General features: G+C 40.0%; 1 protein-coding gene across 5 annotated transcripts in view; it reads right to left on the reverse strand.

Moving 5' to 3' along the window:
- Window positions 1-19,160, reverse strand: part of rfc1 (replication factor C (activator 1) 1) — an 81,497-nt gene that overhangs the window by 29,706 nt on the left and 32,631 nt on the right. For all 5 annotated transcript variants that reach the window (XM_048546043.2, XM_048546031.2, XM_048546021.2 and 2 more), the window contains exons 9-13: window positions 15,714-16,105; window positions 14,005-14,112; window positions 10,739-10,918; window positions 10,379-10,483; window positions 2,625-3,012 (exon numbers count right to left, since the gene is read on the reverse strand). In XM_048546043.2, coding sequence (XP_048402000.1) covers window positions 2,625-3,012; window positions 10,379-10,483; window positions 10,739-10,918; window positions 14,005-14,112; window positions 15,714-16,105 — 1,173 coding nt within the window. The remainder of the gene's footprint in view (window positions 1-2,624; window positions 3,013-10,378; window positions 10,484-10,738; window positions 10,919-14,004; window positions 14,113-15,713; window positions 16,106-19,160) is intronic.

Consider the following 19,160-nt stretch of genomic DNA (forward strand, 5'->3'; position numbering starts at 1 on the left):
TCCAATTAGCAAACTCACATCAAATCCTACATGACCCAACCTTACTAATTAGTCTACCATATGGAATCTTGTCAAAGGTTTTACTAAATGATGTCTACTGCTCTGCCCTTAATATTTTTGGTAATTTCCTCAAAAAACACATCAAGTTTGTGAGACATGATTATCCTTGCACAAAACCAATCTGACTAGATAATCAATTTTTGACTCCTTGAAAGGTCCATAAATCCTCTTTTAAAATCACATCCAATAATTTACCCACAACCAAAGTCTCACTTCCAGGTCGATAGTTCCCCAGTTTCTCCTTATAACATTAGCCAGTCGTCAGGCATCTCACTCATAGTTATAGATGACGGAAATATTTCTGCATGGGGTTTTGCAATTTCCTCCCTAACTACCCACAACGAACTGGAATACATTAGATTAGATCCCAAAGATTTATCCATTTTTACATTCTCTGAGACCTCCCAAGTATCCTCTTCTGTAATGTGAATAGTTTTTAAAATATCAAAATATATTTCTGTGTTGATTAAGAGATTCAATTGCACTAAGTTCTCTATATTTAAAACAATATTCTCTTTTATTCTCGACTGGAGCCTCAACATCTTTATTCATCCATTGTTCCTTAATCTTACCAGCCTTACCCTCACTCTAACAGGAACACAATGCCTCTGAATTCTCATCAACCCTTGAAAGCTTCCCACTTGTCGGACAACATTTTACCTGCGAATGGTCTACTCCAATCAACTTTTAAAGTTCTTGACTCAAACCATTATAATTTGCCTTACTCCAATTAAAAATTTTAATTTTTATGGAAGGCTTATCCCTTTCCATAATTATTTTGAAACTAATAAAATTGTGATCACTAGACCGAAAGTGCTCTCCCACTTTTACTTCAGTCACCTGCCCTGCCTTATTGCCCAAAAGAAGGTCTAGTTTTGCTCCTTCAGTAAAGATTTCCTTGAACACATCTGACAAATTCTTCACCATCCAAACCTTAACAGTATGGTAGCCCTGGTCATTGCTCACTTAAGTCTCTCCCCCCGCCTCCAAGACTCAGCACAAACACATTCCCTCCAAGATTTGGAACACAGCACCACAGAAACACACCGGATAGTTTAGAACATACAAGTAGTATTAGCAGAGAAGTAGGATATTGCTGACTGGAGGGTCAACTCATTGCCCCTTTAGCTTCCTGTCCCTTAACAGGGGTTGGAAGTATTCTTAGCAATGTCCAAAGTTGGAACCAATGTTCAAGGGTCTGTTCTGTCTGAATTCACCGAACAGAGAAACTGGGGGACTGTATCCTGCTGCAGGACCTCATTCTAATGCTGAGAGATACTGCCACACAGATTGCAGGGCACCAAGATGGGGTTAAAACCAGGGGCATGTTTGCCTGTTTATACAAGTCCAGTGATTTAAATTTAAAGATTTTCACCCTCATGCCTATCGTTTGCACTTCCTCCAACTCTACAATCCTCCAAGATCTCTGCATTCCTCTAATTACGACCTTCTACGCATTCGCAATTCCCCTCATCTCTCCAGCAGCAGCTGTGCCTTCACCTGAACTGTTCCCTTTTCTTTTAGAAGGCTCTTTCAAAATTAAATGCTATAAGCAAGCTTTGGCTATGCAATCAAAATTTATGCAGCTGGAGCAAGTCAAATTTTCATTCATTACAAACCCCCATCCACAGTTCTGAGGAAGAGTCACTGGATCCAAAACGTTAACTGATTTCTCTTCACAGATGCTACCAGACCTGCTGAGCTTTTCCAGCAATTTCAGTTTTTGTCCATGAATGAAGCTTTGGAATAACTCACTTTGCTTAAGGTTCCATACAAATTTGTCGGGAGGTGACGACCTAGTGGTCCTATTGTTGAACTGTTAATCCAGAGATCCAAGTAACGTTCTGGGGACCCAGGTTCAAATTCCACCATGGCAGATGGTGGAATTTGAATTCAATAAAATATCTGGAATTAAGAACATAATGATGACCATGAATCCATCGTCAATTGCTGGCAAAACCCATCTGATTCACTAATGTCCTTTAGGGAAGGAAACTGCCATCCTTACCTGGTCTTGCCTACATGTGACTCCAGACCCACAGCAATGTGGTTGACTCTGAACTGCCCTCTGGACAATTTATGGACTGGCTAGGCAGCGACACCCTCATCACATGAATGAATAAAGTAAAACATAGTTGTTGTTCTGCACGTGCTCATGATTTCATGACATGAGAATATTTCTCAGCAGAAGTACAATACACTAGTAATTTGTTACGTCTGTCGGGGGGAAAAAAAAACTCCCTTCCTAAACAGACTGCTAAGTGACAAAAACAGAGGTTGTCGGAGAAGCTCAGCAGGTCTGGCAGCATCTGTGGAGAGGAATCCGAGCTAATGTTTCAGGTCCAGTGACCCTTCCTCAGATCCGGAGACTTCTAAGTGACTCTGGAAAGAATTAAAGAGTCCAAATTTCAAAAAGCAAAACAGTGATGGCTGAAACTATGAAAGGATTGACCTAGATAGAACTTTGACGCAATCGTATATAAATAGGGTAAATCAGACTAGTAGCCACTCCTGATTCAGCAGATGCTGCATCAAGTTACAAATAAATATTCTGTCATCCTCACCTGTGGGTTTGCTGTCTCCAGAGTTGTTCACGTGCCATCTCTTCAACCAACGAACTAGTTTATTTGCACAGCTCTGCTCCCCTTGTTGTCCTATTATATTCTTCAGTGCTGCAGGTCTGTACTTATCCACCCACAGCAAACTCTGCTCTTCCTTCACTAAAGTCTGCATCTGAGGTTCACATTTCACTGCAGGTTCACTGTCGAGAGGATCTGCTTCGAATGAAATATTCCTCTTTGCACACCTTGAAGACTCACCATTTTCAGGTGTTGACGGACTGCTCTTTTTACCTTCACAATGTTTCTTCAATGTCGGTGTGACCTGCTTGCTGTGGTGTTCGTCTTTCTGCATGACCCTGCCACTCTCTCTTGCATTATTCAATTTGTTAACCTGCAATTTTAAAAAATGAAAATAAAAATCTGTCTGCATTAAGTAAACAAAGCAGTTGAAACTAAATTAAAAACTTTGTTGAAAAAGGTAAATGAATTTCTACAATGATTATGTCAGCTGTAAACACTACCAAACTTACATTCTGAAATTTTTGGTGTGAGCTGCCTTATTGATTTGACCATGTTTGTTACTTCATTAAACAGCAAATGTGCAGTACTAAAAGCATGAGTCACTAGACTTGGCATGCTGCAAGCCTGAAAACTTACTGTTTAAAATGTTAACTACATTAGCAAATATTCTTGTCTGAATCCCACAGTTTGAATCTTAAAGGACTGAACTCTTACCTAAAACACTAAAACGAGTCTCAACAGTAATTTCAGTGAAACATATTCAGCAGCCATCAGCAACTTTATGGCTTGCTGAGAAGGGATTAAACAGTGATTTCTGAGGCATTTACAATTGCTGCAGCTGTCTTGTCTAAACAACACAGCTTCATTGACAGATTGCAACTTCAGGTTTTTAAGCACATGCATGACATCTCAAAGTTATGATCAGTTTCAGAGATGTAATAATAGCAAACGCTGCCAGTTTGCCATCAGCCCGTCCATAAAATACAGTCCATTATTTGCAGAGATGAAACTACTTGATGATACTAGGGCAGGCTGGAGCAGTAGTGAGTAAATGAGATATAAATAAAAGATATCAGAACCAGTATTTAGCATTGGTTGCAACAATACTATGGCTTTAAGAGGTGCATTTTGTCCTTTTCTTAATAAAAGAAGAGGCTGAGACAGAGGTACCAAGTGGTCTGCTCCAAGCCAATAAAGTAAACAGGCTGTGAGGCCTTGGGCTTTTTCAAATTGGAATAACAGAAGTAGTGCAAAGGGGTGGGGTATAATTTAACTATCCTGACTATCCAGGATTCTAATTTAACTTTCAACAGTTGCTGGGGTCTTGAAGCTGAACGTGAAAGCTCTTACCTGTTTCTCTGTTACAGCTAAACGCTCGAGTTCTCCTCCTGCTGCTAGAATTACTTCTGAGGCAATCTAGTTTGCCGAATTTGCCTTTGCCAAGAGTGCGTTTATGGGACGTTACTATATTGGAACAGTTGCTGTTTAGCAGTCAGATAATCTATTATTCTGTCAAGTTTTCCAATTCAGTTAAGTTATTCCAATTCTTCTTTCTTTGTATTTTAACTGTAGTACAAAAACAAGCCAAAGTGTGTCTTGCTTCAAGTCTGGTAGTTTGATCAATTGCAGTTTATCCGGAATACGCCTGGCTTTTAAAGTTAAGAAAGAAGTTGGGGTATAGACTATCTTTATTTTGAAGGGGTTTGGTCTGTCTATAACAACTGGGGGCTCATCTGCAATCAAAATCTCTAATTCCAAATTGGGTTGAGGATTACTGAACTCAAAGACAGTTAGTGGTGGTACATTCCTTTCAGGTGTTGCGTTTGGTTGGGTTAAATAGGATGGGTTGTGTGTAGTAATGACTCTTTCAGTCAATAAGAATTTCCTGGGGTGGAAGGAGTCATTTCAGGAGTTTACAGAAAGTGAGCAAGACAAAGCTTTTGGAATTGGCAGACAAGCTGGAGTTGGTGTTGCCGCTGCCGCTATCCATGCACAGGGGGAGTTAATGGCAGCAATAACTCAACATTTACAAAGGCCAGAAAGATACTCAGAATCTTTGAAAATGGCTAAACTTCAACTGCAAATGCAACAGCCTGGATTAGAGGCAACGGCAAGGGAGAAAGAAAGCCCTAGCAGAACAAAAAGTAAAAGAAATGGAAATTAAACAGTTTGAATTATGATTAAAGGCAGAAGAAAGAGGGGGGGAAAAGAGTGTTTGTGAACTTCGGAGGTTGGAACTGAAAACTCTCATCAATTTAAAATGGCAGAAATGGAAGTGAAAGGAAGCAGTGGTGATGAGGACAGTAAGACAGAACAATACCATTGCAGCCAAAACCCTGGGCTGGACTGGTTTAAATATGTTCAAACGTTGCCTAAGTTCGATGAGAAGAATATAGATACCTTTCTGATTTCAAGAAAATGGCAAGACATATAAAATAGCCAATGTGGCTATTTTGATCCAAACTAAGTTTTTGGGTAGATTTAGTGAGGTACTTGCATCATTGGAACAGGAAGTGTCTGGGGAATATAATGAAAATAGTTCAAAATATAGATGCTTTTAGAGAGATGACTATTTTAGAGGAGTTCAAAAATTCATTTCCTGAAACACTGAGATCTTGAGAAAGAGCAGAAAATCAATACTAAGATTAGCAGCAAAAATGGCAGATGATTGAGATGGTTCACAAATCAAAATTTGGCTCCTGACATCAACTTCAATCTGGGAGGAATAAAAATTGGGGGAAATAAAAGAGAAATCGTCAGGTGGTAAGAAAAAAGGACATCTCATTGAAGATAGTAAAGATGGTTTACCACAGCATAAAAAGGAAACCCATGACAGGGAAAGTAGTAAAAAAGCTCAGTATTTTCACTGCAATAAAGCACGCCACATGAAGTCAGTGGTGGCTTTTTGGAAAAAGCACTGGGAAGATGGATGTGGAAAAACAGGATAAGCCAGTGAGTTTTGTTGAAGTGATAAAGGAAATCCCAGTGGAAACTAAAAAGCTGCAAAAGAACGTACAACATGACCATGGGTTTATTAAAAAGAGAGTAACCAATCTCTTTAAAGCATCTACTTGTGCAAGTAAGATGTACTTGTGTGTACCAGGAGAAACAAGTAAAGAAATTGAAATAACGAAGTGTGGGGCTGGATGAACACAGCAGGCCAAGATCATCTTAGGAGCACAAAAGCTGAAGTTTCGGGCCTAGACCCTTCATCAGAAAAGGGGGATGGGGAGAGGGTTCTGAAATAAATGGGGAGGGGGGGGGGGGGGATCAAAGATAGATAGAGAAGACAGATAAAGGAATGGGGATGGGGATGGAGCCTGTAGAGGTGAGTATAGGTGGGGAGGTAGGGAGGGGATAGGTCAGTCCACGGAGGGCGGACAGCTCAAGGGGGCGGGATGAGGTTAGTAGGTAGGAAACGGAGGTGTGGCTTGAGGTGGGAGGAGGGGATCAGAGAGGAAGAACAGTTTAGGGAGGTGGGGACGAGCTGGGCTGGTTTTGGGATGCTGTGGGGGGAGGGGAGATTTTGAAGCTTGAGAAATCCACATTGATACCATTGGGCTGCAGGACTCCCAAGCGGAATATGTCTGTCTCCTCTCCACCTATCTTCTCCTCTATCCATTTTCGATCAGCCTCCCCCTCTCTCCCTATTTATTTCAAAACACTCTCCCCATCCCCCTTTTCTGATGAAGGGTCTAGGCCCGAGACGTCAGCTTTTGTGCTCCTAAGATGTTGCCACCCAGGTTGATAGTGCTGTTAAGGCGGCTTACGGTGTGTTAGGTTTTATTGGTACAGGGATTGAATTCCAGAGCCGTGACGTCATGCTGCAACTGTACAAAACACTTGCGGCCTCATTTGGATTACTGCGTGCAGTTCTGGTCGCCCCATTACAGGATGGATGTGGAAGCATTGGAAAAAGGTACAGAGGAGATTTACCAGGATGTTGCCTGGTCTGGAGCACGGGTCCTATGAAGAAAGGCTGAGGGGCTCAGGTCTGTTCTCATTGGAGAGAAGGAGGCTAAGAGGGGATTAAATAGAGACATACGAGATGATCAGAGGATTAGATAGAGTAGACAATGAGAGTTTTTCCAAGGATGATGACTTCAGCTTGTACAAGGGGGCATAGCAACAAACTGAGGAGTGATAGATTTAAGACAGATGTCAGAGGCAGGTTCTTTACTCAGAGTGGTAAGGGCATGGAACGCCCTGCCTGCCAATGTAGTTAACCCTGCCACATTAGGGGCATTTAAACAGTCCTTGTATAGGCATATGGATAATGATGGGATAGTGTAGTGGGGAAGGGCTTAGATTAGCTCACAGGTCGACGCAACATCGAGGGCGGAAGGGCCTGTTCTGCACTGTTTTGTTCTATGTTCTATGTTCTGAGATGCTGCTCGGCCTGCTGTGTTCATCCAGCTCCACTATTTATTATCTCGGATTCTCCAGCATCTGCAGTTCCCATTATCTCTAAAGAAATTGAAAATTTTGAGAAAAGGGAGCAAGGCAATCTCTGATTATTAGAGATGAGGAGATATGTAATTCAGAAAGAGTACTGCCAGAAAGGAAGAAGTGTTCCATTATTTTAGGTGAGGTTGGAGAGTCCCGTGTAGAGTGGCAAAGTGACGGTAAGAGTAATAGAAAAATTCTCAGTTCCAGACACAAACTTTATCCTTGGTAATGATCCATCTGTAATCCAGCTGTGAGTGATAGCTACTGTGGTTGAAAAGCCGGGGGGGGGGGGAGGAGGAAGGAGGAGGAAATCAGACAATTGAGAAGTTATCCTGGGATTTTTCCTGACTATGCGGTAACAAGGTCACAAAGCCACAGGTTAAAGCAGGTAAAATCAAGGAGTAATGATAAAGACGTTGAACTTCAATTATCAGAAATTATCTGAACAAATGGTTCAGAAAAAGAACAAGAGCAGATGAAGCACAAGTGGATACTTTTAGTTCAGAAAAATTAACTGAATTACAACAGAAAATTGAAAACCTAAAGTATCTGTATCAAAAGCATACATAGAAGAATGAGCATATCCCAGAACATTACTACCTTAAAAATGAAGTCTTGATGCAGAAGTGGAGACCATTGCATATCCAGGCAGATGAAAAATGGCAGAAGTTCATCAAGTTGTATGACTGGTAGGTTACAGAGCAGAGGCGTTGCGGGTAGTCATGAATTACCAGTAGGTGGTCATTTGGGAGTAAGGAAAACATAAGCCTGGACTGCTTAAGGATGTGGTTGACTTGTGCCAGACATATCAGATAATGGGAAAACCTCGGGTGGTGGTGATAACACCAGCACCCTTAAAAGTCATTCCTACATTTGAAGAAACTTTGACAAGAATCTTAATTGACTGAGTAGGACCTCTACCCAAAACAAAAAGTGGGAATCTGTATTTGTTGATCATAATGGATGGTCTACTAGATTTCCAGAGGGCACTCCCTTTCACAGCATCACATCTAAAAGGATTGAAGATGGATGACTCAAATTTTTCACTAGATACAGATTACACACAGAGGTGCAATCAGATCAATGGCCAACTGTTTCAAAGTTAATCAAGGAAGTTACGGATAGCTTAGGAATAAAACAATTCAAATCCACTGTGTACTATCCAGGACCACAGGAAGCTTTAGAGCAGTGGCATCAAACTTTAAAGCGTTTGTTCAGGGCTCGGAGTCAAGACAGTCTAGAAGATCAGGATGAGGGAAATTCCACTTGTACTTTTTGCAATCAGACATTTACCTAATGAATCAACTGAATTTAACCCACTTGAATTAGTTTTTGAGCATGAGGTGAGAGGACCACTGAAATTAATGAAGAGGAAATTGGTGAGTCAGAATTCAGAGACCACATATTTGGACAGTGTCAAATTTTAGGGAAAGATTAAATAGAGCAGGTGAGCTTGCTAGACAGCATTCAAAAGCAGTGATGAGACAGGAAGCAGAAAAACAGATTGAAAATTTGCAATTTTGCTGATGCAGATGACGTGTTGGTGTTACGCCTAATTTTTTAAGAAAATATATTCATTTGTGGGATGTGGGTATCGCTGGCTGATCAGCATTTACTGCCCATCCCTGGCTGCCTGACAGGTGGTGGTGAGCTGCCTTCTTGAACCACTGCAGTTCATCTGCCTTGTGTTGACTCACAATGCCATCAGGGAGAGAATTCCAGGTTATTAATCCAGCAATAGTAAAAGAAACAGTGGTATATTTCCAAGTCAGGATTGAGAGTGGCTTGGAGGAGAACTTGAATGTGGTGGCGTTCCTATGCAAATGCTGCTCTTGTCCTTCTAGATGGAAGTGGTTGTGGGTTTTGAAGGTGCTTTTTGAGGATATTTGGTGAATTTCTGCAGTGTATCTTGTACATAGTACACGTTGTTGCTACTGAGCATCGGTGGAGGAGAAATTGGTGCTTGTGGATGTAGTGTCAATCAAGTGGACTGCTTTATCCTGGATAGTGTTGTTGGAGCTGCACCCATCCAGACGAGTGGGGATTATTCCACTGCTCTCCTCACTTGTGCCTTGTAGTTGGTGTACAGGTTTTGGAAAGTCTGGTTGTGAGTTACTCACCACAGCATTCCTAACCTCTGACCTGGTCTTGTAGCCACTGTGTTCATGATTAGTCCAGTTGAATTCCTGGTCAATGGTAATGCACAGGATGTTGACAGTGGTGGGCGAACCTTTAAAGGTAAGGTTTAATGGGCCTTATCAAATCGAAAGGAAATTGAGTGAGGTGAATTATTTGATAAGAACACCAGAAGATTCACTGTGTCATGTGAATATGTTCAAAAGGTATTTTGACAGAGAAGGAAAGCAAAAGGACAATAAGTTACTGGTTACAACAGACTGAAGAGCCAAATTCAGATGATTCTGATTTGGACATTCAAATTCAATTGAACAATAAGGAAGTTCTCAAAAATTGGGATAAATTACTAAGTTATCCTACAGAGGAAAATTATAATAACCTGAAAGAGTTATTACAACCACATTGAGATATGCAGGAATAAGCTGGGAAGTACTAATCTAATTATGCATGACGTACATATACAAAATGCAATAGATCCAATTCAGCTACATCCTTAAAGATTTAATGCTCTGAAGTTGGCACAGGTTCAAAAAGAGATTGAAAGCAAGCTCAGATAGTACCCAACAATTGTGTGGGCTTTCGCAAAGTTAATGAAGTTACAAAATGTGATTCATATCCTACTCCACGTTTGGAATACTGTACTGAAAAAGGGGGAGAAGCAACTTATATTTCTAAGTTATATTTACCAGGAGGATACTGGCAGGTACCTTTATCCAAAACAGCAAACACAATTTTAGCTTTTATGACACCAAATGGCGTGTACCAGTTTAAAGTCATGCTATTTGACATGAAGAATGTGCCAGCCAAAGTTCAAAGACTAACCAATAAGGTCATTTCGGTGATTTTTAGTTACACATGGAGAAAGCATTTGGAGCATCTATCAGAATTGTTTGATTGACTTCAGGAGGCGGGCTTGGTGATAAACCTGGCTAAGAATGAGTTCGCAAAAGCTGAAGTTACTGGACACGGACAGGTGGCACTACATGGTATGAAAACAAATGTTACTGGGGAGTTTCCCAGATCATTGACAAAGAAGAACATACTCTGATTACGGGGACTGGGTGGTTCTTACTGAAAATTCGTACCAAATTTTAGCAATGTGATTGTTCCACTGACCGACTTAAAGAAGTTTGAGAACTTTATAAACTGACCTCATTCTCAGCTGCAATCTCATACTTGGATCTCTTTCCTGGCAATCTCCGAATTAGATCCAGCAATCCATCTTCATCAATTTGCTTTGTTCCAAGACTCTCAGCCTAAAAACATTTTAAAATTCAACGATTACTGTTTCCAGAATTATCAATAAATGGTCAGCAAAGAACAAATTTTGAATGTATTTCTAATTTCTGCTAACATCTCTTTGGAATATTATAAGTTTTATAATTGCAATATCACAATGGCCACTTTTAATGCCACTGAATCATCAGTACTCAGAACAAACTGTATCAATTGTGCCTTTTTTAAAGGCTGGTGTGAACAATGCCCAGCATGTTGTACCGACGGGTACTTACCTTGTCCAGTTTTGCTCGTCCACCTTCTCGACCAGTTACCAAGTAACTGGTTTTCTTGCTAACATTTCCTGTCAGCTTCCCTCCATAGCGTTCGATTAAAGATTTAGCATCATCACGTTCCATGGACTCCAAGACTCCTGTAATAACGAACGAAAGTCCTTCCAAGCAGTTCTCAGCTCCCTTAATGATAAGAATTTGAATAATCATTCTAATCGAAGGTAAAGACTCTTTGCGTAAGGTGTGTTTGATATCTGAGGAGGCATGACAGTGAAGGTGCAACTGGAGGTGAAATAAATTCTAATCAGACACCAAGCTTCATCTTCTGTCCTGACCAAAAATACAAGTACAGTGTAGGCAAAACCTACCCATGACCAGGAGCAATAGATGGAATGACAAAAACCAGAGGTGATGACAGGAAGAACAGCAAGAACTCCATTTGTGCGTACTGGAGACAGCAAATCAGTACCTGAACTAAAACTAGGGAATAGCAAAAATGGTGAGAATTGCTAAACATTGGTTTTGATTTGAGAGAGGGAAAAATGCAAAATCTTTAAACAGTGTAAAAAAAAACAAGACATTTATTGATCTATTGATGGACTGATACAATTATTAAAGTCTGGCATTACAAAAGCACCACGGCTGATTATATCAAATACACAGCACAGAAAAAGACCACTCAAATGTTAATGCTTCATTTGAATCTCTGCAGATAGGCCATGAAATCCAGAGAACCTTGGATACACAGTTTTTCAGAAGGTGAATAGTATTGGACGTCAAGAACAGTGAAGTTCAAGTCATATGTTCAAAGGTATAGCATTATAACATTGAATTGTTCCAACTTCTATATAATTACTACAGCAGCGCATACTGCTCCTTTTTCCTTTAAGTAAACTTTTCGTTAAGTATCTTTTCAAACCATGGCCTCCAAAAATTTAACACAAATGCTGACTGCCAGCAATATATTGATCAGTGATTGGAAATGAATAACAAATGCAGAGGTGCTGAAGTGGACATCATCCTTTCCTTCCCTTCCAATTCCCAGCTTGGCTGTAGCTCTCAGTTCAAAATGGAAGTACAAAGAATTCAGTTGATGGCCTAGTAGTATCATCGGTAGACTGTTAATATGATAACATTCTGGAGACCAGATTCCAATCCCACCACGGAAGATGGTGGAATTTGAATTCAATACAATATATCTGGAATTAAGAATCGAACAATGATCATGAATCCATTGTCGATTGTCAGAAAAATCCATCTGGTTCACTAATGTCCTTCAGGGAAGGAAACTGCTATCCTTACCTGGTCTGGCCTACATGTGACTCCAGACCCACAGCAATGTGTTTGACTCTCAACTGCCCTCTGGGCAATTAGGGATGGGCAATAAATGCGGCCTATCCAGTGACACCCTTGTCCCATTATTAAACTAAAAAAATTCAATTTTCAGCTTGTATGTGCCCAAAGGCATCATGAAAGTAAACAGCAAAGAGGGAAACAAAGTGGATTCCCTTTAATTAATCTCACAGGTGCAGCTACAAGATAGGATAAAAACTGTTAGCTTACTGCACCTTCTGAAATGCCAGCTAGCATTTCTGACTTGTAACCCATTGAACTGATGTGTATGGGAATTTTAGGGAGAGAGAGGGTTTTTCTTGTAGGATTTGAAAACACAAGTAAAAGCAGAAATTGTTGGAAAACTAAGCAGATCTGGCAGCATCTGTGGAGAGAAAGCAGAATCAAGGTTCCAAGACCAGTTGTCACACTAGACCTGCTGAGCTTTTCTAGCAATGTCAGCTTTTGTTTCTGATTTCCAACATCTAAAGATTTGATTTTTTTTAAATTATATTCCATGCCTTTCCCAGGTAATTTAAAACAGCACAAGGCTTGAATATATTCCTTTGGCAAAGACTGATTCTCTGCCTACAAACTCCTGTCAGTTCTATCAGGAATAACTGAGCCACTTTATGAACTTCATTGAAGATATTAACTCGAACGTTAGGGTAGCCACTAGGATACTCGGGATTGTTCAGCATGTGCTGTCCAATAACAGAAACGTATTAACAGATTTCATATGTTGTCTGAATTGACATACATTTACAGGCTGGTATCCACAAGCTGCAAGCAAAAGAAATAGATTCAAAGCATCCACTTTTTATTAAAATTACCCAGGATCTTGGGATGCCTACAGTTATTTGCTGACCATTACCCTTTGACATCAATGGCATTACCGTCACTGAATCCTAAACAACCAACATCTTGGGGTTACCACTGATTATAAACTAAACTGGGCAAGCCACACAAAAACTGAAGCTGTATGAACAGGTCAAAGGTTAGGAATCCTGCAGAAATAACCCTGCTATTGACTCTCCAAGGTCTGTCCACAAGGCACATGTCAAAAATGCGATGGAATACTCCCATTTGTTTGGATGAGTGAAGCTCCAAAACTACTCAGGAAGCTTGACACTATCCAGCACAAAGTAGTTCACTTGAATGCCACCACATCCACAAACGTACATTCTGTATACCACAAATGCTTAGTAGCAGCAGATGTTATCTACAAGATGCACTGCAGAAATTGATCAATGCTCTCTTGACAGCTTCTTCCAAATCCATGGCCACTATTGTCCAGAAAGGCAGGGCAGCTGAAACATAGCAACAGCACCACTTACAAATTTCCTTCTGAATCACTCACCAGGATGACTTGGAAAACTAAATGACATTCCTTTTGGGTCAGTGGGTCAAAATCCTGAAATTCCTTCCTGACAGTACCAAGTGTGTGCCAACACAAAATGGATCACAATGGACAGTCAAGAAGGCAGCTCATCACAAACTCAAAGGCAACTAGAGACAGGCAATAAAAGCTGACCCAGCCAGCAATGCCTACATCACGTGAACGCGAAAAAAAATCTTGTTATACATTTAAAAATAATCTACCGCCTTGGTTAATTACATATGGATAACACAAGTCATCAAACCATGCAATTAATTTTAAACATCCTTTTCGTTCATACATTGTCTACTATCTACAAATTAAGAATGTACCAGCTTATGGGAAGTCAAGAGGAACTAAGTGACATGCTCAGTTGAAGAGCTGGTGCAGACACGGCAAGCCTGTGATGTAACAACTTTGGGATACTGGTAAAATGATAATATCACTGACCATTAAAGAACACGACAGTATCCGCTGCCTTCCAAATACATTAGTTTCCACTGAAGTCTTTAAAATGAATTTTTGGTTCGTTTGTTATTGCATCTTTTTACCAACATACCTGAGGGATTTCTTTAGACCCTAAGGCTCGAGGGCCATCGCGGTTCAGGAAGCTACGGTAGGCCAGGTAATTCTGACGCTTCTTTTCAGCATTCTCTGGGTTTTCAGACTAGAGAAAAAAGAAACATGGCTTCTGAGAGCACACTCTGTCTTTGAAATATCAAGCGACCCAAAAAAGAACCACTCAGACTTAAACTGCATACTTTTCTGATTTGTGTGTTCAACAGAAATGTGTTACAGCTGGAAAGTAGGATCAACTACAATAAACACTTCATTAACTGGCACCTTTGGGAGCAGCAGCATGTCAATTGATCAAATATTCCAGTTACTCAAGAGGTCCATATAATCAGTGCAAAAACACACACTACGTAATAGAAACATAATGCAAGGAGTATACAAGCCACTACTGTACTTTATTCACAGCATAAATCACAAATAATAATTCAGCTTTGATTTAAATAAAACTTAACAGCAAAGTGCCTTCTCACTCATACTCTCAACTACTCAGACATCACAATATTCGAGAAATTGACTTGAAATTGAATCAACTGTCGATTATTCACGTGGTCATTCCAGTGAACAAGTATATTTACAATGAGGTAAACAAATCAAAAAATAAATAATTGGACAGAATAATACAGTAAAATTTTCAAATTATTGAGGTATATCATTTTTGCTAGTTTATCAACAGTGCCAGTTCATAAGGTGCCAGTTAAAATATATATTTATTCCTTGATACTCAGACCACAGAATTTTCACATTGCAATATGAAAAGGTCTCGCCAACCAGCTGATATTTTAATAAAATACGCCTAGTGTGGTTGATCTACTTCTTTCCATTCTTTCAATCTTCCAAAATCTAGTCAAACCTGTCGACCTGGCTGAGAAAAAGATTTAAAATGACTTGCTAAAGGAGTAAATGCAATGTGGGACAAAAGAATTTTTACACAGCGGTTCAGGCTTGAAATGCACAGCCTGGAAGTGAGATGGAGACAGGTTCAACTGAAAGCATTCAACGCTAGGTAAGATGATTACCGAAACAGAAATAATGTGCATGGTTATGGAGCCAATGGTTCTCAGCCATCATGCTCAGACAGCCGATTTAGACATGATGGGTCAAAGGGTCTTGAGCTGTACCAAAATAGTTCTGCAATTCTGGGAAGCACTCAAATATTTTTTCATTAGTAAAGCCTTTGACAAAGTTCCGCATCGTGAACTAATTAGCCAAAGTTAGACCATTTGGGATTCAGAGTGAGCTTGCCAATTGGATACAAAATTGACTTAGCAGCAGGAGACAGAGTGTGATTACGGAGGATTGTTTTTTGGACTGGAGACCTGTGAGCAATGTTGTTCCAAAGGGATTAGTGATGGGTCCACTTTTGCTTGCCATTTATATAAATGATTAATATGAGAATGTGGAAAGCATATTTAGTAAGTTTGTGGATGTCACCAAGAATGATGGTATAGTGGAGAGTGAAGAAAGCTAAGATTACAAAAGGATATTGATCAATTGGGAGTTGCAGATTGAGTTTAATTTCGATAAATGCAAGGTATTACACCTGCAATTTTAAAACTATTTTTCCCTATTGACAGAAAGAGGGAGGATTTTGATCAGAAATTTTCCACTTCTACTTGGAGCTAGTCACAACCTGAGACAAGCCACCATGCATCTGACCCAAAATACAGCAAATGTTACCAAAGTGTTTGCTACCTCAGGTTTATTTGGGGATATTTTCTTTTCTTTGTTTGGAGAATTTTTTTCTTTATTTGAAGAGACAGTTTTTTCTTCTTTCTTTGGAGTAATCTTGGTTTGTCCTTTCTTTGAAAACCCAGTTGTCTCCTCTTTCCTTGGCGAAATTTTCTTCTCTCGGGCTGATCTTGTTGGACTGCTCCCTATCACATGAGTCAATTCTTCTTTATGTTTCATGATAGCAAGTTTTGTACTGCTTTTGACTGGAGATAATTTACTAAGTGATTTTTCCACTTTAGCACCAGAAGATTCAGATGACTGTTGGGAAGAAGTCCTCGTGCTCTGCGATTTGCTACTTACAATTTTTTCAGTATGATTTTTCACATTACTGTCAGTTTCACTCAACATCTTGGCTGAAAATTAAGGCAAATTTTAATTAGTGAAGTTATTTTTAAAATGTGCGCATCAAGATGAGAATATCATGGAATAGAATCCTTCAGGGATCATAATATTAACATTACTCATTAGCTGGGCATGCAATATTGGGTGAAGTTAACATCTTTAATATCATTGAGAGCTGACGAGGACATTTCCCTTATTGTCACAGATTGCTAAAATATAAGCATGATATTTGTAGACTAACTAGATGCACATCCAAAATCAGAAGGAGCTTTCAGCAATGTCCGGTGTCCCATCTTTCAAGTACGCAGCTTCACCAACAACATATGCTTTCTCATGCCTCACTGTGGTTATCCTAAATGTTCGAACTCCATGAATTACTCACAGCATGTATGCCCAACTCCACATATGCACTCCAAGCAGGAAGCATCAAGGCACCTTTATTGAGCTCATATTAAACAATTAGACTGATTCCGGAGATGAGGGTGTGTCTTATGAAGAGTGATCGAACAGTTCAGACCTATGCACTCTGGGGTTTAAAGAATGACAGGAGATCTAATTAAGGCATATAAAAGCTGAAAGGGATTGACAAAATATTGTCAAAATTGAGAGCAGGTTTCCTCATGTGGTTCAAACTAGAACAAGGGGTCAGATCTGAAACAGAGATGAAGACAAATTACTTCTCACAAAAGGGTCATGAATCTGCAGAATTCACTAGCCCAGAATAGAGTGAATGCTGGGACATTGAGTAAATTTAAAGTGGAGATAGACAGTGTTTTAATTAGTATTGGCTTGTAGGGTTATGGACAGCAGGCAGGAAAATGAAGTTAAGACCATGACAAGATCAGTCATGATTGCACTAAATGGTAGAGTAGGTCTAAGGGACTGAATTGCTCCTCCCTGCTCCGAGCTTTTTAAGTTAAGTATCTGGGGCACTTAATAGCATGATCAAAAGGCGGAAATAATCCACAGGACCAAAAGTAGTTTACTGCATAGCAGGTGGTCATTCGGCACACTACACCTATGCCAGCCATTCTTAATGCATTCCAAGAACTAACTCAGTACTCTGTTCACCAGCCCGCCGACCGTAAATCGTGGATTTTCTTCTGATTCAAAGCCCTTCAAAATTTTTAAAACCTATTAAAACCCTTCATCGCTTTTATTGTTTCAGCTATTACTGCCTGTTCTCAACTATACCTGCTTAATCCTTGGATCATTCTGGTGAATGCATACTTACTCTGTTTTGTCTTTGGTGTCATTTTCATAATGGAATGCTTGATACAGCATACATAATAGTTGAACCGTGCTTGGTAAAAAGTTATTACAATTTTAGAGATAATGGGAACTGCAGATGCTGGAGAATCTGAGATAACAAGGTGTGGAGCTGGATGAATACAGCAGGCCAAGCAGCATTTACTTGGGTATTCACAAGCTTTCATTTATAAAGCTAACATGGTTTTTAAAAGAAACAGGCTCTGCCATTTCCACTTTTTACATTCAAGAAATGAATACCCATTTTTCAACTCCTCTGCTTCTGTGCAAAGTGCAGTCTGCCCTTTCACCACCACTTTCCCACTGCCCATAGCTTCAAATCCTTCTTCCAGGTGAAATAGCAAATTCTTTCAAGTGTACTGCATTCACCAATTACCTCTATTATTTTTCTGAATAGCTCCATTCAGGTCACATGAAAAGCTGCTAATCACTTGTCATTTTAATTCTCTGTTCTAATATGCCCTTCACCCTCGCATTGTCATTTTAAACTTCAGTACTATACGTCATGCTTCCACTAAGTTGCTTTTTTGAATGCTCATCGCTTGCAAGTTCAGTCTTATTTCTTTTGCATAGCTGTGCAAAAGCAGTGACTTAACAGCATAACCTACTGAGTTGTTGCAAGGCCATGCAGTTTAAAAACAAACATTATGAAACATTTAGTTCAACAATTTTGGATTAAAGTTATTGCTACCAATTTTGTAGACATCAGGCATTGGTAAGGATTCTGCTGTTGCCAATTATAGTTTATGCAGACACTCTTTTGTTGCTTGGCCCACTATCACCTCCTTTTGCTCTGCACCATAACCTTGTCATTTAAACACACCTACCTCGCACCTCATCAGAGATTATGTCCTTTGTCTGTTCATCATTTAGCCCTTTATTCTTCTCTTTGTAATTGCTTAAATTGTTTGGCATATCTCTAAATTTTTACAATTCTGACAATAGGTTGTTGACATGGAACATCAACTCTTTCTCTACACATGTTGCTCAACCTATACAGCCTGTGGAAATCTCTGTTCATCCAAACACTGAAGCATCTTTCCATTGAGGGTAGAGTTCTATTTTTGTTTTTTTACCCCCCACCCCTCCCACTGCCTTACACCTCCCCATGTCAAGTTTTATCATGCTTCTACCTTTTCCCTCCACTAATCTCTTTGTCTTCGAGTTTTTTTTCTCCAAATTAACAGGTTAACAAAAGCACAAAAGTAACAAGTGTAGGTGCCAATTCTAGTAACATGTTGCCTGTCTGTAAATTCAAATCGTCTGTTTATAGCAACAACAAAAATGAACTGCTGAGAAACCAATACTTTCTCCAGACAAGCCAACATCCATTAACTCTATAAAAACCGGAAGAACTGCAGGTGCTGTGAATCAGGAACAAAACCAGAAGTTGATGGAAAAGCTCAGCAGGTCGGGCAGCATCTGTGAAGAAGAGAAAACAGTTAATGTTTCGGATCCGGTGACCTTTCCTCAGAACTGATGGCGGCAGTCAGTAAACGTCAGTTTATATGCAGATAAAAGGGAGGGACGATGGGGTAGGGAGTAAAGGATAAGATAGAGCCTAAAGACAGAGAAGAGCAGTTGGACAGACAAAGAGTTGATAATGATTAGGTTGGGACGGTGATAGTAAGAACTGCCAATGCTGCAGTCAGAGATAACACAGTTGGAGCTGGAGGAACACAGCAGGCCAGGCAGCATCAGAGGAGCTGGAAAGATGACGTTTCGGGTCAGGGAACAGGGAGGTGCATTGAAGTGGCAGACAACAGGTAGTTCAGGGTCTTTTTTGCAAACAGAACA

The sequence above is a fragment of the Stegostoma tigrinum genome, chromosome 1 (assembly GCF_030684315.1).
Source record: "Stegostoma tigrinum isolate sSteTig4 chromosome 1, sSteTig4.hap1, whole genome shotgun sequence".
NCBI classification, from domain to species: domain Eukaryota; kingdom Metazoa; phylum Chordata; class Chondrichthyes; order Orectolobiformes; family Stegostomatidae; genus Stegostoma; species Stegostoma tigrinum.